The 26,264-nt window shown below is 36.5% G+C and overlaps 1 protein-coding gene across 1 annotated transcript in view; it reads right to left on the bottom strand.

Annotated features, from left to right (window-relative positions):
• Nucleotides 1–25,884, bottom strand: part of Tspan3 (tetraspanin 3) — a 28,094-nt gene extending 2,210 nt beyond the window's left edge. Inside the window, exons 1-6 of the mRNA XM_046428087.2 lie at nucleotides 25,643–25,884; nucleotides 11,366–11,557; nucleotides 11,068–11,142; nucleotides 9,172–9,273; nucleotides 5,770–5,922; nucleotides 5,388–5,471 (exon numbers count right to left, since the gene is read on the bottom strand). Coding sequence (XP_046284043.1) covers nucleotides 5,388–5,471; nucleotides 5,770–5,922; nucleotides 9,172–9,273; nucleotides 11,068–11,142; nucleotides 11,366–11,557; nucleotides 25,643–25,705 — 669 coding nt within the window. The 5' untranslated portion in view covers nucleotides 25,706–25,884. The remainder of the gene's footprint in view (nucleotides 1–5,387; nucleotides 5,472–5,769; nucleotides 5,923–9,171; nucleotides 9,274–11,067; nucleotides 11,143–11,365; nucleotides 11,558–25,642) is intronic.
• Nucleotides 25,885–26,264: the final 380 nt, after the last annotated feature.

Genomic DNA, 26,264 nt, shown 5'->3' on the forward strand with positions numbered 1-26,264 from the left:
GATTAGCTACTAATGAGACACACATATACAGAAAATAAGGATGTCCTCATTCTAAATTCTTGATAGTTTAAAGCCACACACTCTGATTATACCCTCACATTAGCCTCTATTCTGCCCATTCAGGATGTGTACTTGCTGTTCAAATCCATCAGTTCCATTACATCAATATCTGCTGAGTGCTTCTAGTACAAAACACCTTAAAGACATTTTATAAGTGGATACTGTTGAAAGTTTACTAAGTATCTTAAGCCAATTCTAGACAATGTTTAGTGTCTAATTCCTAGAAAAATATATTGCTATTCATTGTATATAAAAACATTCTTAGAACAGCTATAAAAATCAAACACAATTATGTTCCCAGGCAATGTTAAATTCAACAATAATAATGTTAAACTCAGAAATTACTGATATGCTGGGGGTGGGGTAAGGGAATCTCTCTTCCCATCCCCACTTCCTCAAGTTCCTTTTAGTTGGTTAATTTCTAGAGGAGTCAGCATTCTTGAAATGAAGTATGAAATAAGTTTCATTTCTTTCCTTTTATTTTAATGAAGTCAACTTGTATTGATGTAAAAACAAACTAAAAAGCATGATAAAACCCCACTCAAACTTGAGGAAGAATTTGTTTAAGAACATCAAGCTCTATACCATAACTTTTTTAAAATATATTTTTAAATTGTAGATGGATACAATACATTTATTTTTTTTAATTTTTTAAGTTATTGATGAATCTTTTATTTATTTATTTATACATACACACACACACACACACACACACACAGTGCTGAGAATCGAATCCAGTACCTCACACATGCTAGGCAAGCACTCTACCACTGAACTACAACTCCAGTCCCACCTTTATTTTATTTTGTAATTTATTCACATGCAGTGCTGAGAATCAAACCAGTGCCTCATACACACCAGGCGACCACTCTACCACTGGGCCACAATCCCAGCCCCTGTAACTTCTTATAATCACCATTAAATATTATAGAACCATTTCCAAAGCTTTGCTATACCGAAATTTCATTGATTATTGAGATTTTCCAACAATAGATTTGGGAATATTTTGGCTCCAGTGTCATATCCTACAATGAAACTTTCTCTCTGATATACAAATGATCAGAACTAATCCACCTTGCTTAAATATACCATCACCAACTGCAAGAAAATAATTAGTAAATATAAACAAAAGTGCGATTAAAAAACCTGACTACCAAAGTAAAATGTTCTGTGATATTCTATGTAGTTAGTGGTATGGGAAATAGGGATTCTTATAGAAGAATTCTTTCACATCAGCAATATCCTTTTCTGAGAAAAATATGGAAATACCTATCAAACTTCATGCATATATTCCAATCTCTGAGTTTGAGAACTATAAATTTTTGCTATAGATATAACTATGAACACACATCAAAGGATATTCACTACTGGCATTTTTAAAATAGCAAGACTTTTATATAAGTCCATGAAAGTCCATTAGATAAAATATACCCATAAAATGAAATACTATGCAACCATGAAATAAAGTAGATTTATATCCAAAAGATACTATTTAAAAAAAAAATTTTTTTAATTGTAGTTGAACACAATGCCTTTATTTATTTTTATGTAGTGCTGAGGATGGAACTCAGCACCTTGCATGTGTGAGGCAAGCGTTCTACCACTGAGCCACAATCCCAGCCCTAATTTTTTTTTTTTTTTTAAAGGAGCAAGGTACAAGCTATGACTCCATTTATATAACATTTTGAAATGATAAAATTTTAGAAATTGTGGTTGGTCTCATTACTGGATGTCAGGTTATGGGAGGAGGAAAGTGGTACAGTTATAAAAGGGTACCAGGAAGGAACCCTATGGTATTGGACCTGCTCAGTAACTTGATTGTACTGGAGGATACAGGAACCTACAGAGGTCATAAAATTGTATAGAGCTGAATATACACATACAAAAATGAGGAATCTGAGTAAGACTGGCAGACTGTATCAAAACCAATATCCTGGTTGTAGTATTATACTACGGGTTTTATAAAATGTTATTGCTGATGGAAAATGGGCAAAGCACACAAGGTTATCTTTCTATATTATTTCTTACAACTGCATGTGAATCTATAATAATCTCAAAACAGAAAGCAAGGCACAAGACTGCATCCTATAAGCTATTTGCCTAAAAAATAATTGTGAACTTGTATAAGTACAAACTATTTCTAGAAATCTATGTGGGAAACAGCAGTGGTTACCTCTATAGAGATGAATTCAAGAAGTCAGGTCAAAACTAAGAAGGCTTACCTTTGACCAAGTTTGTAGCATATCAAATGGGTATTTTTAATTTTAAAAAACTACCAAAATTTAAGATTGATTTCCCTCAACTGTGGTAATATATACACAATAGAATATTACTGAGTCATAAAAAGAACAAAATCCTTTCATCTGTAGCAAAAATGGATGGAACTGGAGGACATAATGTTAGGTAAAATAAGCCAGGCACAGAAAAAGACAAGTACCACATGTTCTCACTTGTATGTGGAAGTTACAAAAGTTGATCTCATGGAGGAAAAAAGCAGAAAAGTGATTGGTAGAAACAAGGAAAAGTGGGGGAGAGTAAAAGGATGGATACCAGATACCAAAATACAGTGAGGGTGATTCTAGTTTACAACTTATGTTTTATAAAGAACTAGAAGAGAGGAGTTCATAGGCTCCAAACACACAAAAAAAATGATAAACATTTGAGGGAAATGTTAATTATTTTGATTGGATCTTATACACTGTATACATATACCAAATTATCAAACTGTTTTCCATATATATGTACACTCCTTCTGTGTCAAGTTAAAAAAAAAAAAAATTGATTTCCCTCAACTTATAAAATAACCAGAACACTCAAATTAGCTTCTCATGCTGTAAAATTTTAAAGAATGATATAGAATATTACTTTTTAAAAATATTTTTTAGTTATAATATATGGACACAATATCTTTATTTTGTTTATTTATTTTTATGTGGTGCTGAGGATTGAACCCAGTGCCTCACATGTGCCAGGCAGGCACTCTTCCACTGAACCCCAGCCCCAGCCTCTAGAATATTATTTTTTTAAAAATGTCAGAATTAAGCTACTTAATCTTAACTTCTATCCAGGGAGGTCTGACCCCAAGTGCCATTTACTTATGTATTTTACTAATTTTAATGAATAACTAACTGGTAATCAAAAAAGAGAAGGAAAGAACAGTCCCAACCTCCTTCACACTTGGCAGACAGACCAGAAAAAAGTTACAGGGTTGCAAGAAATAGTCCTCTGTAAAAATATGCTCTTGATCACTCCATTTTGATCAACTGTCAGACTTCAAAGGCTGACAATTCCATAAATTATCAGGATTCATAACAATTTAGAAATTTGATCTTCTGAGAATTTTAATTCTTAGATTTGTAACTGGACAGAGTATAAATGGAACCACAATTCAAGCTTTAGTTTGTAATTACCTGTTTGATGGTAATAGATCATGTTATCCTTGCTTCCTCTAATCTTTATGGCAAAACAAAGGGTTCAAGGACTGTGGACTCTCTAAGTGCTTTTTCTTGCTGTACAATTCTATATAAAAAATTGGTGCCCAAGCATAAAAGCTGATATTTGAGTTTGTTCTGGTTTTCCAAACCCAGGATACCAATCTACACCAATTTTGAATACCAAAATATTAGAATATTTACAAGTACTCAAAAACAACCAACCAGCCTCTCTGCCTGCCCCCCCAAAACTAGAGAAAATTCTTTTAATATTTCAAATGAATGCTTTTTTTTCCCCCTTAAAAAAAAATCAAAGTTTTTGTCTGTGAAAGCTCTGAATCCCTGACTTAGAATCCCTGAGTTCAAAATAACAAACTATTACCAGGTATTACTTAAGTTAGTGTTATTTAAATATAAAACATAAATGCTAGACATAATTAAATTTAGAAATGAGTTAAAATATTTGTTTCCACTGAAAAACACTTTATGAAGAAATATCTGCCTGACTAATAAATTTAACTAGATGAGGGGCATGGATAAAGTGACACTTTTTATCCATTTTTTTACATATATATTGCATACTGCATAAACATAAGCACCATATAGTTCCAAAGCTTTTTTTTTTTTTTTTAACAGCCTTACCAAATAGAAAATCATTAAGAATGCACAGACCAGAATTCCATTTGGGAAAAGGCACCTCCCACCTATGTCATTATTTTTATCTAAATTAATGTTTTTGCATAGATAATCAAAATATCAAATATATTCTACTGATTACAATATTACTCCTATGCTGAACCACAAAGTGAATGCTCAAAAGGCAGAGACCATAGTAAATATAGAGCTAGGGTTTTTAATAAATCATTTCAGAGCTGTTGAATATAGCCAAGTAAACAATCACCCTTTTGCCATTTAAAAGGTACTTTCCATTACATATACTAGCTAGCTTCTGTTCAAATACACAAAGGTAGGAAACCTAAGCTATTCACATTTAAAATGGCAATTACAATTAACTTAACAATAAAGAGATATCTACACTTTCTAAAAATATATTCTCTGGACCCTAAAACTATTTCAAGAAATAAAAAATAGAACTCTGAGAACCAGATCTGATGTAAAGAATTTTTTTAATCCTGTTCAAATAGTTGGCTATTTTCAGTTGTAAGAATCTTCTAAGATATTCCTCTAAGGGAAACTATTAGATACACTGTGTATTCTTAAGAAAACAGGAATGTGTTCTTTGTTTTTATGTGGAAGGGATAAGCATGTGGGGTTTTTTTGGGGGGTGGGAGCAGATAAAGTGAGAGGTGATCAAGCAATTACCAGCTACTTTGCCTAAACTATTATTTCACAGAAGTTGGGAATTATGCCCCCTCAGCTATCAACAATGGAATAGCACACTTCTATATGTGCCAAGTGATACCACAAATTTCTGGATGGTTGTTAGTCTATAAAAACTAAGCCCTTGAAACTAAAACCTCAAGAACAGGAAAATAAAAACTAGAAGGAAAAATAGAATACTAAAGATTGAAATATAGCTTTCCATTTTCAAATTGAAATAAAGCAATGATTTTTTAAAATTCTACGAAGTTCTATTAAATATTTCCCAGGAATACACTATGACAACTGTTTTTATCAACTCACTAATAAAGGCAAAAAAATAGGGCAAAGTTCCTTTACATGTAATCCTTTGCCAACAGATCTCTGGTTTCTTTAGACCATTCTGGTCTTATGTCTAGAAAAAAAAAAAAAGGTTGGAAACTTGTGGCTGGTACTGCAATCACTTCTAGGTTACCTATATACACAGATTCACTCGACTTAGGAATTAAAACCACACAGGGCCGACTTCAGAGAAGCAGCTAACCCTGGTAACAACTCATGTTCTCCTCTGCTTACCTGAATTGCTGCAAAGGCCAGTGCTGCCCAGATAACATGCATCATGATTTCTTGTAGCTTCTTCACAACTAGAGCCTCACATCCCTGTAATATACACAGTCATTCTCATTAGGAATCTTTTTAAAAAGGAGAGTTGCAGAGTCACAGATTACTACTACTACTCACTGGCAGAAATGAAAGAAACTAAAGAAGGAAAAAACATTACATGAATAGAGCAACTTATAAACACAAAATTAAAATAAAAGATAACACATTAAAAATGATTTACTATAAAACAAAATTATATTAAAGAAAGCAAAAAGGGGATAGAAAAGAAGTTTCAGGTAGTGTAATAAGGCAGTAGAAAAGAGGTTATCAGGCTGGACTCTAGTCCTGGACTCACCTCAGCATAGAGGTCGGAGGGATTGGCCAGGCTGCCATTGCAGCTACTAGCAGTCTCTCTGCAGCAGCTAAGAGGGACACTCTGGTTTTTGGTTTCTTTGAACCAATCTGTATTTTCCCAGTCTGAGTAGTTATGAATTCCACAACAGTGCAACTAGAAGAAAAGAGAATACACATATTAATACACATATCCTTACAATACACATATCCCAGGGTTGAGCTTTAAGACTTCCATGCACTACGGAGCTTTAAAATAAACTACTCTAGGCCATTGATGTCCAGGAGAATTTTTGCAACATGAGAAATGTTATGGCTGCATAGTCCAACACGGTTATACTAGCCACGAAGCTTAAAGCACTTAAAGTGTGGCTAGAGTGACTGAAGAACTAAAAACTATTTATTTATTTATTTTTGCATGCTGCTGTGGATCAAACCCTGGGCATTGAATATGCTAGGCAAGTGCTCTAACACTGAGCTACGTCCTCAGCCTCATGAACTGAATGTTTAATTTGGCATGCTAGTCACACATGGCTAGTAGCCCCAAAACCTCCACATGAAAAGCACATTGTCTATAAAGGGTATTATCTAGCTAAGGAAAAATCTTCTTCTTATACATTAAATATCTGGTTCTAAATATTATTTTAAAAAACAAAGTGTCCAAGAACAAGGTAGATCTTTCTATCTTCTAAGATTTTTTTTTCTTTCTTTAGCATGTGTAGTTTTCATTGTAGGGGTCTTTCACCTCTTTTGTTAAGTTTATTCCCAAGTATTTTATTTATTTTTTAAAAAATATCTTTATTATATTTACTTATTTTTATGTGGTGCTGAGGATAGAACCCAGTGCCTCACGTGTGGAGGCAAGCGCTCTGCTACTGAGCCACAACCCCAGCCCCCCAAGAATTTTATTTTTTGAGGCTATTGTAAATGGGGTGGTTTTCCTAGTTTTTCTTTTAGAGGATTTGTTATTGTTGTACAGAAATGTCTTTGATTTATGGGTGTTGATTTTATATCCAGCTACTTTGCTGAATTCATTTATTCTAGGAGATTTCGGGTGGAATGTTTTGGGTCTTCTAGGTATAGAATCATAGCGTCTGCAAATTGTGATAATTTGAGTTCTTCTTTTCCTACCCATATCCCTTTAATTTTAATTTTTGAGAATTTTAATTTTAATTTTTGAGAATTCTGAGAATTGAGAATTTTTGCATCTATATTCATTAGAGATGTTGGTCTGAAGTTTCTTTTCTTTGATGTGTCTTTGTCTCGTTTGGGAATCAGGGTGATACTGGACTCATAAATATGTTTGGAAGTGTTCCCTCTTTTTCTATTTCATAAACTAGTTTGAGAAGTATTGGTGTTAGTTCTTCTTTAAAGGACTGTGGAACTCAGTTTTGTATCCATCTGGTCCTGGCATTTTCTTGGTTGGTAGGCTTCTGACAGCATCCTCTATTTCCTTGCTTGAAATTACTGTTTTAAATTGTGTATATCATCCTGATTTAGTTTGGGCATATCATATGCCTCTAGAAATTTGTTGATGCCTTCAATATTTTCTATTTTATTGGAGTACAAATTTTCAAAATAATTTCTAATTATCCTGTATTTCTGTAGTGTTCATCGTAATATTTCCTTTTTCATCAGATGTTAGTAATTTGCGTTTTCTCTCTCCTTCTCTTCATTAGCATGGCTAATGATTTACCAATTTTATTTATTTTTTCAAAGAGCCAACTTTCTGTTTTGTCAATTTTTTTCAATTGTTTCTTTTGTTTCAATTTCATGGCTTTCAGCTCTGATTTTAATTATTTTCTGTCTTGTACTGCTTTTGGGGTTGATTTGTTCTTCTTTCTAGGGCTTTGAGATGTGATGTTAGGTAATTTATTTGTTAACTTTTTCTTCTTTAAAGGAATGAACATGCAATGAACTTTCCTCTCAGAATTGCCTTCATAGTGTCCCTGAGATTTCAATATATTGTATCAGTGTTCTCATTTACCTCTGAGAATGTTTTAATCTCTTCCTTGATATCTTTTGCAATCCTTTGTTCATTCAATAGTATATTATTTAGTCTCCAGGTGCTGGAGTAGCTTTTATTTATTTTATCATTGATTTCTAATTTCATTCCATTGTGGTCTGACAGAATGCAGGGTAGAATCTCTACTTTTTCATATTTGCTAAAATTTGCTCTGTGGCATAACACATGGTCTATTTTAGAGAAGGATCCATGTGCTGCTCAGAAAAAAGTGTATTCGCTCATTGATGGATAATATACCATATATATCAGTTAAGTCTAAGTTATTGATTGTACTATTGAGTTCTTTAGTTTCTTTGTTTAGCTTTATTTGGAAGATCTATCTAGTGGTGAAAGAGGTGTATTAAAGTCACCCAGAATTATTGTGCTGTGATCTATTTGACTCTTGAACTTGAGAAGAGTTTGATGATGAACATAGATGCTCCTCTGTTTGGAGCATATATATTTATAACTGTTTTGTCTTGTTGATATATGGTTCCCTTAAGCAGTATGAAATGTCCATGTTTATCCCTTTTGATTAGCTTTGGCTTGAAGTCTACTTTATCTGATATGAGGATGGAAACCCCTGCTTGCTTACATAGATCATATGAGTGGTATATTTTATCCCAACCTTTCACCTTCAGTCTGTGGGCATCTTTTTCTATGAGACGAATCTCTTGAAGGCAGCATATTGTTGGGTCTTTTTTAAAAATCCAATCTACCAGCCTATGTCTTTTGATTGGTGAGTTTAAGCCATTAACATTTAGGGTTATTATTGAGATATAATTTGTATTACTGGTCATTTTTGTTCTGAAATGTTGTGATTTAAGATAATAAAGCATAAAATATGTGTAGATAAGATTGATTAAAAAGCTGATAATTTTTGAGGCAGGGTTATAGGTATTAAAATCTTACTATTTTATAGTTTTGTCTGTTATCTTTTTTAAAATTTTTTTTTAGTTGTAGATGGACCTTAATTTTATTTATTTATGCATGATACTGAGAATTGAATCCAGTGCCTCACATATACTAGGCAAGCACTCTACCACTGAGCCATAACCCTAGCCCTGTTATCTTTTCTGATCTTGTTTTCTGAAGACATACTTAGTCTTTCCATCTCCCTGTGATATATACTTCTCTTCCATCATCACCTGTCTATTTTGGCAGGGGGGTGGGGGAAGTCAGATTACTATAGAGTTTAAGATGCTTTTTGCTGGCTTTGACTAGATGGCAGTGGAGTAAACTTTTCAAGGGTGAAGGTCAAAGAAAAAGATTGAATACATTGGGTGGTTAATCATGGGTGGGAATATACATGGCCAATTTACACAGTAGTTGCAGAAGTAGTTTAATGCTAACCCATTAGTGAGTGGTCCTCAAAAACAAATTTGCCTCAAGAAAGCTCACCTGTCTCTGTACATAATCAATAGCCCTGCTAGCAGCATCAGGATTGGTTCCATTGTAGGTTTTATAAACTTTCTGAATGCGGCGGTCAACCTCATTTTCCACCTGAATTAAAACAAAGAATTCAGTCCCTCAAAGATAATGTTAAAGGTACCATTAGTCAAGGTTTCACTAAAATACCTAAATGGCACGTTTGTAAACTGTCATAGCTCTCCATAAATTTCTTGAAAGAACAAGTTTTCTCCTTCCTGCCTCCACATAGATTTTAATTGGAAGGAAAAGGTTCAAAAATATCACAATACATAGATTAAAAGCATTCAAAGACTGTGAAAGATGGCAAGCTAATAACTCTAACAGTCCGTTCAAGGAGAAAGTGATTGATTTTCTATAAATACATGCTTTCCTTTTTTTTTTTTAAATTTTGGTGGTCCTAGGGATTGAACTCAGGACCTTATGCCTGCTAGGCAAGCATTCTACCCAAGTTATACCCCCAGATCAATGCAAAGGAGGCAAAAACCAACTTTGAAGCCTCTGTAAGATATTTCTAGGACAAATACCAACATTATTTCTATTTTACTTACTCAATGTTCAGACCTGGCTGAGCCAAACGCACATAAGTAATCAAGAAGTAAAAAAAAAAAAAAAAAAATTTCAGTCCTCAGGAATGGTACTTTATGAAAAAGCTGCTGTCCAATGTATGTCAAAGAGGAGATGGGTACAATTTAGAAAGGGGTAAAGAAATTCTGGTACAAAAAAACTATTAAATGACACTTACCTGCTGACAATTACAACAGTGGCAGGTAAGTGTCATTTAATAGTTTTTTTGTACCAGAATTTCTTAACCCCTTTCTAAATTGTTTACACCTATTTTGTAATTATAACTATGATGTGACAAGACTAATAATTAGATCATAGGGACATGATTCATTGTGATTTTTTTTTTCTTGTTACAGTTGCTTAGTACCTTTCTTAGGTATCAATGGTTTAAATATCAACTTGACATATCATGTCTTTGACTTAAAACTGTAAATGACAGTAAGAATGATTCTATTACACCATGGCTCTAAAATTATATCAAAATTAACTAAAGTAGCTTATGTAGTCTTAAGTGGTACTGTTAGTAGAAAGCAAAAACAGCAAAACGGGAAACAAAGGGAATGACTAAGAGAAGACAGGGGCAAGAAGGAGTGCTGACAACAGTTGTCTTAGTGTTCTAAAAGGCAAGACCCTGTGTTCTTCAGGAAGAGCTTAAAAGGTAGGACCACACTCAAAATATCTTCTATGTCCAGACCCAAGGGATTCTTAAAAAGAGGCAATGAAAAATGAGATACTCAGAAAACAGAAAATGTATTACAACCCTGCCATTCAAAACACAGGGACTCTCTGGGCTAAGGAAATAGTAATAAACTTGTCAGCTGATCAACTATTCATTTGTAACTTGCTGTAAGATTTGTGTGTGTGTGTGTGTGTGTGTGTGTGTGTGTGTGTGTGTGTGTTGGGCCTTGAACCCAGGGGAACTCAGTACTACTGAGCTACATTCCACTCCTTTTCATATTTTGAGACAGGGTCTTGCTAAACTGCCCAAAATGGCCTTTGACCTCTCAAATTTGTGACCCTTCTGCCTCAGCCTCCTGCACAGCTGGCATTACAGGTGTGCACCACCACTGCATCTTGCCGAATTAGGTGATAATTTAAAGAAAATTAAATGTAATCAAAACTTTATACTCTGTATATAGATATCATGATATAAAAATAATTTCTAATTAACTTTAGATATTTAAAGCATTATCTTAACTGAAATAAGGCAGAAGAAGATGTTAACTCTGATAAAATGACTACTTCTTGGAAAAAAAAAATTTAAATCACCTTTTAAAGCATGAATCACAGCAGACAACATACCTTTGCTCTGTAAACGTATCCCAAAACCACTACAACAACTTCTGTGACGAAAACCAAGAGCAGGATGATGACAAACTGTAAGGAGACATTGTCAAAAATTAAGTACAAAGTAGTTCTAAATAGTCTCTTGACAGAAAGCAATTATCAGAGACAACAGCTAGAAGTTTAAGACAAGTGCTAATTCTGTTCCAATTAGAAGAGTCAAGCTCAGTTTCAAGCTCAATTCAAGAGAGTTAACGGAGATGAAATACTCCTGCATGCTCTGATGACACATGTAGTTAGTGAAGTGTTAACTTACTGTGGCAAGTCCGCAACGACTTTCCCGGATTGTGGCACAGCAGCCAATTAGCCCAATGATGAAAAGCAGGGCTCCTACTGCTATGATCACTACAGCAGGTATGAGAGTGTACACATCTTCAAAGAAGTGGTCATAGTCGTCATAAGTGATGAAGACATAGGCTCCCACATAGCATAAAATGCCTGCTGCCCCCTGTAGGAAACAAGGTCACAGCAATGGTCTGTAAGCCCTCCCAGTAAAATTTTTCTACTATTCCTTAGTAGGATATAATTTAATGAGAGTTCCCTTCACTCTTAAATTTATCTACTTGTAGACTTTTTTCAATGAAGCTGAAACATCTCTTATGATCCATTTTTAAAAAAACATTTCTTTACTAGATAAAGACGCAAAATTTTCCAAACATCACCTAAATTTTTAACAATTGATGGTTCAGCTAGGACCAAGAATGCATAAAGCAAATAGCACTGATGACAAGTACACACATATGTGTATACCCAGCCACCCCAAAGGTTTATCTGTACCTCAACTATATGTCCAGTGGAGATAGATGAGGTGGTGGAGGTAATACACCTTTGCTCACCATAATTGCACTCCACAAATGGAGAGATTAGGCATAAATGACAGAAGTAGGATTTGAAAGCAGGCAAACTGACTCCAGAAATCTACACATCTGATCTCTCTATCCACCCTCTTGGGAAAAGAGAATACCAAACCTGTAAGTACAATACCCACTTCCAATAAAACTTGCTGTTCTAAAGACTGAAATGGTAAAAAGCCAGAGCACACAGTCGCTAAAGCACTACTTAGGCCTTAGAATGGTGCTTCTCAAACTTTAATGTGAATAGGAATCACATGAGGACCTTATTAAACTGCAGATTCTGGTTCAGGAGGTCTGGGGGTGGGCCTGCAGGTCTAGCAAGTTCCCAGGTGCTGCTGCTGGGTCTAACACACTTGGAATAACAAAGTTACAGGATCCAAGGGGAAAGTGAGTGCCCAATGTGTTTTAGCTGTTACTGCAGAGTTTTACACAAATTCCCCTCTATCACCATCAATTTTTCTATCACTGAGTACCAACTCTGTGCTGACACACCAATGTCACTTGCTTATACATGAAAGCAAATGCAGTGTCAGGCCAAGTCTTTGTTCTAATGAGATTATTTGTTTAACTCTCAGAGGAACAGAATTATTTTATTATTTTTTAAAAATTAAATTTAAAAATTTTAATATATAAACCATCTTCAAACTAAAAACGGCTCCCACAGTTGTAGAGATACCATTCACTCCTCTGAACCTAAAATCTGTTCATTTCTTAAGTCTGTGGGACTCAGTAAGCCTGGGTATCATCAATACACTTTCTTATACTAGGCCATTAGAATCACTGTTGCATCTGAAACATATTCCATTTATGTAAAGTTGGGCAGCTTAAAAATCAAATATATATAAATGTTTTAAATGAGAAGAATGGAAGAAATTTTTGAAAAATTATTTGTCCTCCTCTGGATTCCAAGGGGCCCCATTGCGGATTTTCTTCCTACTTCCCTAGCTGCTTACTTTCTCATTCTTTTCATGGACTTTTCTTTCCAGATTCTGAAATATTTGGGAACTCCTGGATATTATCTTCTGCTGTCTTCTTCATACATTGGGGGGTGGGGAAGATACTAGGGATCAAACTCAGAGGCACTCAGCTGCACCCCAGTCTTTTTTTTTTTTGAGACAGGGTCTCACTAAGTTGCTCAGGCTGGCCTTAAACTTGCTACCTCCTGCTTTAGCCTCCAGAGTGACTGGGATTACTGGCATGCACCATGGTGTCCAGCTCTTCACTCATTCTCTAGCTCATGATGTAACCTATCATCTTGTACCCACACATTTCCATTTGGAAGTGCCATAGACAACTCACCCTCAACCTGTCTCAAATCCTGTCTTCTTGCCCGTACCATTAATTTCTCCCTACATCCCTCACAGAACAAAAGGCATCAAACGCCACATTTTTTTGTTTGAACACCTGACAGTTACCTTATACTCTGTTCTTGGCCCACCTCTATATCCCAGCAATCACCAAACTCCTTCAAGTTTACTCCTAACACATTACTTGAATACCTCAACTTTAACCACTGTGTATTTGTCTTAATGTGGGTCTTATCCCTGTTTACCTAAATCTTGACGACTCTCCTTCCCCATTAATAATATGTTCTTTGTATTACTAGGGTTATTTTTGTTAAAATACAAACCAGATCAAGGCATAAATGTGATTAAAATAAGGATGAGGCAAATAAGTGAGATGACCTAAGTAGTCTGTCTGTTCTTTTAACCCTCAGGGCATATATCCTTTCACTTCTTTACCTCTTCTGTTGTCTCTAGAATGCTCTCTTACTTATTATGACGCAGCCTCAATTCACCTCTTTCTTGTGGAAGCCATTCTTGACAGTTTCAGGCTGAATTAAATGCCCTTTGTCCATTCAAGTATTGCCTGTACATAGCTCTACCAAAGCATTTATTACAACTGTTTCAAGTATAGTTATACATGTTGCAACAAGTCCTTCTGGGCACAAATTGTGTCTACCTGTCTTTCAGCCCTGTATTACCACTTGTCAGCTAGAACAGTGCTTGGCACATAATAGGTATCAGTCAAAATTCACTGAGTACACTGCATTTATCTCTTCTCTTGAAATCACCATCCTATCTCTATAGTAAGCTTTGGTTTGTATGTGCTTTCTCTTCAGTCCAATGTTTGGTTTTAATTCACTATTTAAACATGATTTGGCAACTTCATCCAGCTTACTGAATACTAATGGCCATTACATCTGGCACACATTAGTTTATAATGGTACTTATGGACTGTTCAAAGGTACTCAGTTCATTGACATATTTGCTCTTGTAGCATGTTACTCTGGGATGAAGGTGAGCACAGAAAGGGAAAAGAGAAGCAACAGGTCAATAGTTTGGGTATCTTTATTACAGAAGTATATGGACTCTGTAACAAATGCCCTTTTAATAAAATACTATATATTTATGCTATACATTCACATATACACATATATACACATAACATTTTGCTGGAATAAATCAGCCCTCCTAAAAAGGAATTTATCAAACTCTACCCACTCTATTTTCACTAATCATCTATCCTTTAGATTCTTAGCTTTTCTTATTCAAAGGAAATATTTATTTCTTAAAAGGCTTGAAATTAAAATGAATTCCACTTCTGGGCTTCTAGTAAATGAAGTTTTTTTTTGAGACAAGGGTCTCAAACAATCCTCCTGCCTCAGCCCTCTGAGTAGCTGGGACTACAGGTGTGGGCCACTGCACCCAGATAGTAAATGAAGTTTTAACTTACATGAATCTGAATGAAAAAAGATAAAACTGGAGGATATATGTAATCAATATGTATTGATTACATACATCCTCCAGTTTTATCCTCCATATATATTGATATGTTTTCCTAAACTGAAGGCAATCCACAAAATTACGAAGTTCCTTAATTTTCATCAAGCACAGTGAAACTTGCCATTGGAATGTGGCAATATTAAAAAGAAAAAGACTTGTTACAAGCTGAAAGATAAAATAGTTCTGTTGTCAAGTGTTAATGATTAATTTGAATCGTAGGACACTGAAGAACTGCAAGACTTATACTTAAGTGCTGCTTAGCCATGGGTCAAGTGAAATGTTTCCTGTGCTGCTCCTTCTACCCAGAATGGGTCACTCGTTTGAAACTGAGACTACAAAGAGGTAGGAAAAAAATTAACAACTGATAAAAATCAGATTTATAACAAATGCAATGGAAGGCTAGTAGGAGGTACCATTTGTAAAGCTGTCTATTCTTGTGAAACCGACTCTAGAGCATTTTCTTTTCCCAGACTGCAAACAAGTCAACATTCAATTTACATAGTAGAGATGAGAACATAACAGACTATTTTGGCAACATATAACAGGAAGCAATGTACCAGGTGCATATACCAAAATGGAAACTATACTGATTGCTGATGAGAATCTATATATAAATGCAACAGAAGTTGAAAATAGAGGATATGTTTTCCCAAACTGAAGACAACTTCAAAATTTTCTTTTAATGATATCTGTGTATGGTATCTTGTATCTTCAGTTGTATAATATTCATGAAATATTTCTTATTTTATAACACCAGTTATTTTGAAAATGCAGGGTAGGTGTCCCAACAGCTGAAGACTAAAACCAGGTATAAGCAATTGCCTTAAAGACATCCAACCACTTGTATGAAAAACATCCAAAAGAACAGGGGAAAAGCAATTTGTATCGTCAATGCAGGGGATGTTATAAATAATTCCTAACTACTGTGTACAAGGACTTTGTAGTCAGTCAGATTTTCAATGTAGGACTTGTGACATTAGAAAAGCGAGTTAACAGGTGAGCTTGGTTAAATCCTCCTTTTGAAGGTCTGTGATGGGATTGGAATCTATCAAAGGATCTCGGCTTTGCCAACAAAAGCAGCTGCAAAGAAGGGGGTGGGGGTAGGGCAGTGCAATAGGAGATGAAATGTAGAACTTGGAAGCAGCTGAACTGCTTTAGTCACTGCTGAGAGAATCTGAGCCTATAAGGAGGATTTGTACAAGGACAGTATACTAAAAATATTCATGCTTTTTACAAAGAAGTGAAAAGAAATTTAAGGGAAAGGCTGTGGTCTGAAGTTATAGATGTAAAAAAAAAATCACTTTTTTAACCTTTTAATATACCTATGCTTTAAGTCACGGAATTTTAAAACTTTAGGAGAGCCAGTGCTTTTCCATGACACCAAGCCGTTCCTCTTAAAAATAAAGCTATTGTGCTCGCTTTGGCTATTTTTATGAATTTCAAAAGTATCATACTTCATTTTATCCTTTTTCTACATATACACAAATGTAAAATCTCTTAAAGTAAGAACTTCCATTCTATATTAGACTGTTTTGATGTTTAGAGACTAGTTTTCTGCGGATTAATTCAAATCTTCTACAAAAACAAAAAACAAAACAAACAAAAAAAAAAAACAGATGAGCTGATGAAATGCTGCAATCCACAAAATTAATGAGTTCCTTAATTTTCATCAAGCACAGTGAAACTTGCCATTGGAATGTGGCAATATTAAAAAGAAATAGACTTGTTACAAGCTGAAAGATAAAATAGTTCTGTTGTCAAGTGTTATCTATATGGAAATTAAAAAATGTGAAGGTGGAAGCATATATAGAACATTTGGGTAAAGATGAAGCAAAGAAAAACAGAAGTGATTTTCTTGCAATGGTATATAGGAGACTAGGATGATCACGTTTAGAACCGGCAAAGATCAGGACAAGGTAAAGACCAGGAACCATTTGGACTTCACCTGAAAGCACAGTGCCTGACAAGTTCTTGCCTGCCTGCGTGATCTGCTCCTTTGCAGGGATTTTGCCTCAAAACAATCAATTGTTAAAGCAGAAGTGATTCAAATTTGGGAGGGAAAAAAATAGTTGAGATCAAGCAAAAACTGCTGTGTACTCTAGACTTTTAAAAAAGCAGATTTTCAAGAGAGGACTCAACAAAAATCAATCATATATACACATCCTTAATTTTTTTAAATATATTTTTTTAATGAGTATTGAATCCAGGTCACTACTGAGCTACATCCCCAGTCATTTTAAAACTTTAAATTTTCACACAGGGTCTCGCAAATTTGCTGAGTCTGGTATTGAACTTGCTATCCTCCTGCTTCAATATCCCAAGTGGCTTGGATTATAGGCATGCACCACCACATGTGGCTCTCAGCTTTCTGAAATGAGTTTTCTGTATAGTCACATTAGTTTTTTTATATACCCCTCTTCTCCTCTCCAAGGAATTATCAGAAATTCTATGCAGTGCATTTACCCTCATGTTACTGTTACTCTTTTAATATCATTTAAATATTTTAATCTACTTTAATATTATAAAATATTAAATTAATTCAATATTGTCTAATCCAGTCTTATCTTGTTTCAACTCTGATTTAATTCTGATAAAATAACTCATGTCACTAAACACCATAACTCCTTTACTAAGTCCACTGCCTACATACCTCATTTATTCTCTTAATGACTTTTAAGAGGGGGAAAAAAAAAGACCATTCCAAAGACTTTTGGAAATTAAAGCTACTCTTACCAAGAGCTTCTGCAGTTATTAAAATCTTATTTTCTACTTAACAAATTGGTCATTAATAAAGCCTAGCAGTATTCAAAGACATTGTGAAGGTATTTTTTGGGGAAATAACACATATCAGCCTCATACTGAGCATTTATACTTTTATACCTTCTAATTCCACTTCTAGGAATCATCCTTAAGTAAATAAGTCAGAAGGAAGCAAAGATTTGTACATAGGTTTGTCATCAAAATATTACAACAAAATTGTGTAATAGTTAAAAGAAAAAGTCCTAGTCAGAGGAATGCTTGCATTGTAGTTCTGAAGTATTTTATTAAAGCATAACTTCATAACGTTTACTGCAATTTAATGGAAAAACACATATATCACAAAGACATTTTATAAGCAAACCAAAACGTTAATTTGGTTGTCCTGAATGGTAGAATTATGTGGATATTGGTTTCTTAAAAAATACTTTTTAGCATCTTCCTAAATATATAACTTACATAATCAGAAAATTATCCTAAATTACATTTAAAATTGATTTTTCCCCAAATAGATGAATTCCTAGATCTGTCCTTAATTACCAACATAAAATAGACATCTCTTTGATTCCAAATATTTTAGGAACAATCTCTCCCAATTATCACTTTTCTTAGGTTTGACTTTGACTTGTTTTATAGATGTTTTCTGATTATCTGACAATTCAGATTCTTTCAGTACAGTCTTTTTTTCATAAACATCACCATACATATTTTAAAAATCCTACTTTGAGTGTAAAGCTTTAATAAATCACTTCTGCCATCAACATAACTGTCATTATTACCATTACAATTAAATAAGAAATATTTTAATCCTTTACGGTATTACTGATGATATTCCTAAGCCCATAAACCTCAATTCTGCCCTATTTTCACCTTTTCCTTATATGGTTTTTTAAAATTATTGTTTATCCAGATTAACAAGTTGTTCTATTTAATCCAATTTAAACCTATCCCAGTTCAGATGGCAATGAATTTGGAGATCAACCAATTGCCATAGTCAAATTATTGTTAACAGCAAGGAAACTGGCTATTTTCAGACACACGGGGCTTCAAGGGTCATCTGAAAAGCATGGAATTAAAACATGAATTTTATTTGAGACTCTCTGTTACCCCATTCTATTCTAAAAATTAGAGTCAGTTACTGTAGGAGCCTAGAGTGCCTAAGCTCTATAATAGTAGATTTTTGTCTATGTCTGGGTTATGTGTTTAATCAGTAGCAGCAACAATGTAAAATACTGTATGTCAACATTTACTACTGACTCCTTTTAGATTAAAAACAAACATATAAATGCAAATAATTTTTCTCATCTCTTGACTCTGCCAAGCCACAAAAAGAAAAGGGGTGAAGAGGAGGAAGAAATGATAATATTTTTAAAGGAAGATCTGAGACTATCCATGGATATTTGGGGGTGGGAGGAGGTATACCTAGAAATTAAATTAATTAAGAGTCTTCTCCTATTCCCATTAGCTGTCAGACATCAGGGATTGTGTCTTTTTACTCTCTGTATTTCTCATTAATGGGTACAGTAGATCTTCAGCAACCATTTATGAAGTGAATGATCATTAGGGTATACTTTATGAAATATTCTGCAACCTAAGATCCTAACTTGGATTGGATTTTATGGGATAAAATTCATTAAACTACCTTAAAGAATGATAAATTCCTAGAAGGCTAATAAACATCCTGTTCCTTAAACTGCAACCACTGATTCCAAGTTCTAAATGATTACTCAGGGTTCACAAGGCAATTGGTCAGTAGACAGATGACTAAGAGTGTAGTAAGACTGGAAACATTAATTTTTTTTTACTGTCAAAGACAAATTAAGAAATACATTTCTGGGCTGGGGTTGTGGCTCAGTGGTAGAGTGCTCACCTAGCATGCACAAGGTTTATAATAGGGTTTGTCATCAAAATATTATAACAAAATTGGGTTCAATCCTCAGAACCACATAAATGGAAAATAAAGATACTGTGTCCACCTAAAACTAAAAAATAAATATTAAAAAAATACATTTCCTATATGTACCATGACTTGCTTCCTGACAAAGTTAGCTTTTCTTCTACGGAACTGAAAAACAATTACTAAAAAAAAAAAAATTGTTGGCTGAAGGTGTGTTCCAATGATACAATCTTTGTCAGAACAGTCATACAAAATAGGAGAAATACAGAAGACAGAAAAACAACTTCTAGGATGTAAGAGTATCAGACTACCAACTTAAAAGTGTAGGAGATGCTAGAAAACAATGTACGTACAAGACGGGTAACAATACTTGGGGAAAAAAAAACTTTTATTATAATATTTTAAACAAAAGATGAGGGCATGAGACTTCTCTTGGTAATCTGAATATGCCAAGAATATCCTTGCATTATGGCCTATAGCCTGTTCACTCAATCCTGAAACCTCCCTACCTCCTCCAATTTACCCCCCAACTGGCTCCTCCTTATACTCCAGATTAAATTTTATCTTCCAAGAGAAGCCTTCTCTGCCAATTTAGAGCAGTCAATCAATCATTATCCCATTATCTCTCTTTGCATACCACATCACTATTTGCTATTTTTCTTTTTCATTTTTAATTGTCTTGCTTCACTTTAAAGTTCTATAGGAACAGGAATCTTTATTGTCTTTTTCACCATTACATCTACAACATAAGCACAAAGTAAGTGCTCAAATGTTTTATATTTGTTTAACAAAGCATTCTTCCTCAATTATATGTAGATACAGAGGGAAGTTTGGTGAGTTACTTAAGGCAGAGTAAATTTTAAAGGTTATACAGGACTTTCAAAAATGATTTGCACATATAAGGTGAACATTTCTCATGAGTAAAGGTTGATTAGTGAAGGTCCACATTCTGAAGTTGTTTCTTTCTGATGGTACTGCTCCCCACTACATAGGTGTTTTGTATTATTATCATCTCTCATAATAGATGGAAACATCAGCCTAAATATTATAAATTCTACAAGCATGGAAAAAATTTCTTTAACAGTTTGTCATGCCTATGATAAATATGTGCAAAATAAATATTATCCAACTGTTTTTTTTTTTCTATTAGGGTAGAAAAAGTAAAGGTAATTTGCATAATACAGGACTTGATTAAATACTCAAAAAATTAATTTACCAGAATAAAAACATGATATTAGAAAGCACTGATATAAACTTGTTTTAGCTGAGGTTTCTTGGATTATATCACATGGCCTACCAAAATAAAAATCCTGGAAGATCTTGGTACAAAGGTGCACATTATAGAATAGACTAATGACTATTTGTTACACCTGTCTTATAAATTTAGCTATTTACTCCAAACACTCCTAACCTCCTTTAATAAATGTTTACACGACCAGCACTGATACACTTATATTTAAAGCTATATCCTTCCATAAAAGCAAAGATTCCTAGGAACTCAGGAGGCTGAAGCAGGAGGGTTTCAAATCGGAGGCCAGTCTGAGCAATTTGGCAAGACCCTGTCTCAAAATAAAATTAAAAGGGTTGGGGGTATCTCAGTAATAGCTTGCCTAGGATATGAGAGGCACTGGGTTGAATTTATGGTATTCAAAAAAAAAAAAAAAAAAAGAGAGAGAGAGAGAGAGGGAGATTCAAGTTGGTATATTCTTTTAGTTGTTCAATTTCTTTCAAGCTACAAACTCTAATATTCTGGAATTTGATGAGGAACTCTTTTTGTTAAGACAGAATTTTCAGAATTTTAGAAATGACTGTTTCCCCTTTTAGTTTGCACCTTTGCACAAGACCCTTCTTAAAAACTGTACCATCCAAAACTATGTACACCAAATCAACATGAACAATTTTGTCAGTCAGAGCCTTAGTGAGGAGTGCTCATGAAAAAATGGATCCGAATTTTTTTTATTCACATGATTTTAATGGTTTAATTTAAATTGGGTAAACAGCTGTTGAGGATTGTTTTAATATGTGTACAAATAAGGAGGTTAACAGATCTGTTTGTTTACTTTCACCTTTCCTTTTCATTATATTTAATAATTCTGTTCAGGATAATGTAAATTGTTCAGAAAATTGTTTCCTTAGTACCTGTTGGAATGTTACATATTTTTTTTTAGCCATCATTGCCAGAATTCCTATCTTCATCCCAGTGCCGGTGAAGACAAAGATAAAACCAAACTACAGCTTCTTTGATAGCTATCACAGTAAACTGTATAAACTGATGCATCAATGTATAATAACTCAACAAGTAATGCTCAATCAAGGAGTCGATTTTCTTTGGGAGGAAATGGACATATTGATAGATTCTTCCGCTTTGAACTGCTTGCAGAACTTGCCTGGACTATGTATCACTTGTATGCATTGTGAACTATCTGTTGATGCAGCGAATTGTGGTAGTGCTGGCCTATCTTTGCTGATGGTGTCACTGGTGATACAATTTTTCCAAAGGAGCCGTCAATTGGCCTGGTGTCCTGGCATTTCTGTATCCTCCTCCCTTCTGCTAGTGATGGTCTAAAATTTGGGGGCCAACAGAGGTGAGGCAAAGAACCTCACCCCCCCACTGGCACCAAGGCCAAATTTGGGGGCCAACAGAGGTGAGGCAAAGAACCTCACCCGCCCCCACTGGTGCATAGGCCTATCCACAAGTATGGCTGTATGCTGGACCGGTAGTCAGTGACGGGTATGATCCAATTGCAGTGGTACCAACCTAAGACAGGAGGCTGACGCCCAGAGGTCAGCTCATCCAATGACGGGTAAGAACCATATGTTGAATTGGACAACCTAACAGGCACGGTCCCTAAGCCACATTGCTTGTTGTTTATTTAAACAGAAGGGGGGAGATGCTGAGAGCCATAGCCAAGTAGGAATGACGCATGGCATTTTTGGGTTGAAAGGTGACCCTGCTCAGGGATTAGGGTGGGTCCGGGTTTAGGGTGGATCCTGCTGGAATAGGGGGGTTCTCGCGGGGTTCTGAGAGAATTGGTACGCAGAGCCCGGTGGAGGGAGTGATTTTTCCCAGAACGTGCGTGTAGAGTGCCGGTGAGAGTTCGGGAATAAAGAGTTGCTGTTTGAATCTACAAGGCTTGTGTGGTGGCTCGGTTATTTTGTGCCCAGCCAGACTGCAGCACCTTAGTATTTTTGTACTTATCTAATATCACAGTTCATTCACTGTACTGCCAAGGGAACCAAGATACCAAACTATAAGGTTTAATAGCTGGGCGAGGTGATAATCCCAGTGGCTCAGGAGGCTGAAGCAGGAAGATGGTAAATTCAAAGCCAGCCTCAGGAATTTAGTGAAGCCCTAAGCAACTCTGTGAGACCCATGTCTCAAAATAATGGGGGGGCGGGGAGTTGGATGTGGCTCAGTGGTTAAGCACTTCCGGCTTCAATCCCTGGTAGTAAATAAATATCTTTCCAAAGCCATTAAACTTAACACTTCACTACCACTGGTACCAAGGGAACCTAAACTTTTGATGTCCTCTATGGGGAATATTTATTCTTCCACTTATACAAATGGGGGGGAACTAAACAAGAATATACTTATTAGAACTGAAGAATGCATTACAAATTTCCAGGAAGACCCAGTTAACATGTTTTGAATGTATTTCTTCATTCATAACATTTTTTAAATAAACAAGTTAAATTGTGTAGCTTAAATGCTGGTACAGTTTCTAAACAATGTTAAAATCAGTATATTTTAGAGAAAGTGCCTATAACATAGTCTAACAAGAGTCTTCCCTTTTCTAAATATTTTTTTTAATTTTTTTCAGTTGTAGGCGAACTCAATACTTTTATTTTATTTGTATGTGGTGCTGAGGATAGAACCCAATGCCATATATGTGTAAGGCGAATGCTCTAACACTTAGCTACAACCACAGGCCCCTTTCTAAATCTTTTGAAATCACACCTTGCTCTAACACAGCAGGTTCTAAAGTATGGGACAATCTGGGTTTTAATACCGACAGGCTCTATCACACCGTGGAGTAAATCTGAAAGTGTTCATCTGTAAAATAAGCATGCTAGTATTCCCTGCCAGATAATATTCCATGTAAAGTTAAGGGTAATTAGTATGTGGTAGGCACTCAAATATTAAATATTTCGACCAGTATCAGATTCCAGCAGTTTGTCCATAAACTGATAATTTGTCAGGAGACACAACTAGTACTATTCCCTCACTGGTTATGCTGCACTATGCCACATTTTTTTCTTTGTATGTCTGCTTAACTTCTTTATCACAGCTCACAAAAAGTTTTACTATCCTACTAACTCAAACAAAGGAAGTTCAATACTATAAACTTCTTCAATGGAATAAATAATAGTACATATACTTACATAATTTTCAAAGATTCATGAACAATCACTTGGAATTAACCGATATTATATTGCAACTAAAAATTTGATTAAAGGAAATGGTTCCTGTATTTCCAATGTTTTTTCACATTAACACTGCCAGTCTGAGAGCTTGAATACTTTAGAATTTGCCTAAATACACATGCTTCAAAACCAAGGTTATGCCCATAAAATCACAAGCAACTGTAAAAGGTACCAAGCCAAGTTTCTGCCTCTTTGTAAGTATCTTGTTATCCAACAAAGTGTTTCTCATTTGGGGAATCCCTGAAAATTACGTTTCTTTTTTAAAAGGCCTTTAACTCAACAAACACTGCTCTAATTAGAGAAGAAGAAATCATGGAAATCCCAATGCCGTGTGGGTGATTTTGAACAAGTACTATCTCCCTGTCAGGACTCTTTTCCTCACTCTTCCACAAATACCCCAAAAAGAAAGTGCCTTATTATCATTAACTTTTTATGCTACTACAATTAGGATATGAAAGGTTTCATTCTTTGTTGTGGATAAAGAGTAAAGATTCTTTCCAGAACAGGTGTGCATATTTGTGGGAGGAAGGAGCTGACTGGGGGCCAGTGGAGATGAAGAAAAGGACATTCAAAGCTATGGTTATAGGACTGGGGATGTGGCTCAATGGTAGAGCACTTGTCTAGCATGCAAAAAAAACTTCCAGGATTTGATCCCCAGCACTGAAAAAAAATAAAAAACAAAATAAAGCATGATTAGTGGGAATGTTCAAGTATTTTTCTGGGGACTGCAGACAGAGAAAACTGTCCAGGGCTAGTAAGTGTTTATAAGAAAGCTGAAAGGGAGGAAAGGGGATTTTGGACCTCACTGAGAATTTCAGTTTCAATACCAGAGGAGAAACAGGCTGAAACCTGCTGAAGCTGTTGTGAGTTGCTTTTAAATAAAGCAATGTGATGGAAGGCAAGCTTAAAAGGATTTATCCGGGTTCAAGGTCCAAGTGGACTGGTGGGTGGAGATTATTACAGAAGTGCCCGGTGAGATAAGGACCAGAACTAAGATGGGATAATTATAAATACCCCTGTCTCTGAGGGCAGGTCGAAGGAAATTCAAAGGACACTTTTTATGAAAGTGAACTCATTGTTTTCAAAATCTTGTGACATCTGAATCATATTTAACCAAGGCTTATAACCTAAGGGTTTTCGACCCCATGACCAAAGCAAATACAAAGATTTTTCTTGGTCAAAGTAATATTTGGCTTCTCAATTTGAACCCCCGATTCAAGACTCTGGGCTGGTGACCAGCCAACCAGTTCTCCATACACAAAGAGCTCCACATCAAAATTCACGGCTTGGGACTCGGTGGCGTCCCCGCATATCTGTACCCTTTGCTGGCCTGCCCCGGGACTGCCACCCTCTCTGCTGGGGGCCTGACAAAGGAAGTGGAACCTGACCCTTTAAGGAGTATCCTGTTTCGGGCCTGAGGTTTTGAAACACTCTGCAACTAGAGCCCCCCGTCCAGCAGGCTGCTCCAGAAGCTTGAGGGGGCGCTCGGCCCACTCTCCAGACGCGGAGCCCTGGCACCAAGCCAGCAGGCCGGGTGGAGGCCGGCCCCAGGCCCCAGGCGGAGGCCGCCGGGTGGAGGCCGAGGGAAGCTCCCAAAGGCTTCCCTTCACCGCTCTCCTCGCGCGGGCCTTGGTCTGGCCGAGGAGCGACCTAGCGAAACGGCCCCGGAGGCCGGGCCCTGCCCGCGCCTCGGCCGCAGCCTCGCCATGGCTCCTGTCCAGGCCCACCCCGGCCCCCGTCGGGCGCTTCCACCGAAGCCTCCCCCGCCCGAGCAGCCAGCCCCGCGCCCTTCCCTGCCCGCCTGGCCCTCTCACCCAGAAGATGAGGTTGAGAAAGACCAGCACGGTCTTGGAGGAGGTGATGCCACACTGGCCCATGGTGGCCGGAGGCCCGCGGAGGCCCGGCTCGGGGAGCGGGGCAGCGCTCACCGAGCGAGGGGGCAATGGCGGCGGCGCCTCCCCGCTGGGAACTGCTCGGCCTGCGCGGCTCTCCCCGCAGACCCCCGCGCTTTCGCGCAGCCCGGGCCCCAGAAAGCACCTCGCTAGTCCGCGCAGCCGCGGCAGTTCCCTAGGGCCATTCCCTGGCAACCGAGGCCCACCTCCAGAGTCCAAGGACAGTCCTCTCAGCCAATCATTTCCGCGGAAGCTGCAGCGAGGCCACGCCTCTTAAAGGAACCGAAGCTTCAGCGCCTTTTCTTGGCCTCTGGCCGCCCTTGGATATAGATGGCTCTTTCAGGAGGTTCTCGTAGATGGAAGCCGTTCTCCTCTTATTGAGTCACGTTTACTCCACCAGCCTTATAAATGATTCCTAGCCCACGGAGCGCTGTCTTTTTACCTAGCCCAGTCTCCTCTAGGAAGGTCGGAGCCTAGCTTTTTCTACTCTCATAGAGAGTTCCTGACAGGTAATATCTAGGCAGCACTGTGTGGGAGAAGTACA

This window comes from Marmota monax, unplaced genomic scaffold, assembly GCF_021218885.2.
Source record: "Marmota monax isolate L192 unplaced genomic scaffold, Marmota_monax_Labrador192_F-V1.1 WCK01_AAM20220418_F8-fsc00111, whole genome shotgun sequence".
NCBI lineage: Eukaryota > Metazoa > Chordata > Mammalia > Rodentia > Sciuridae > Marmota > Marmota monax.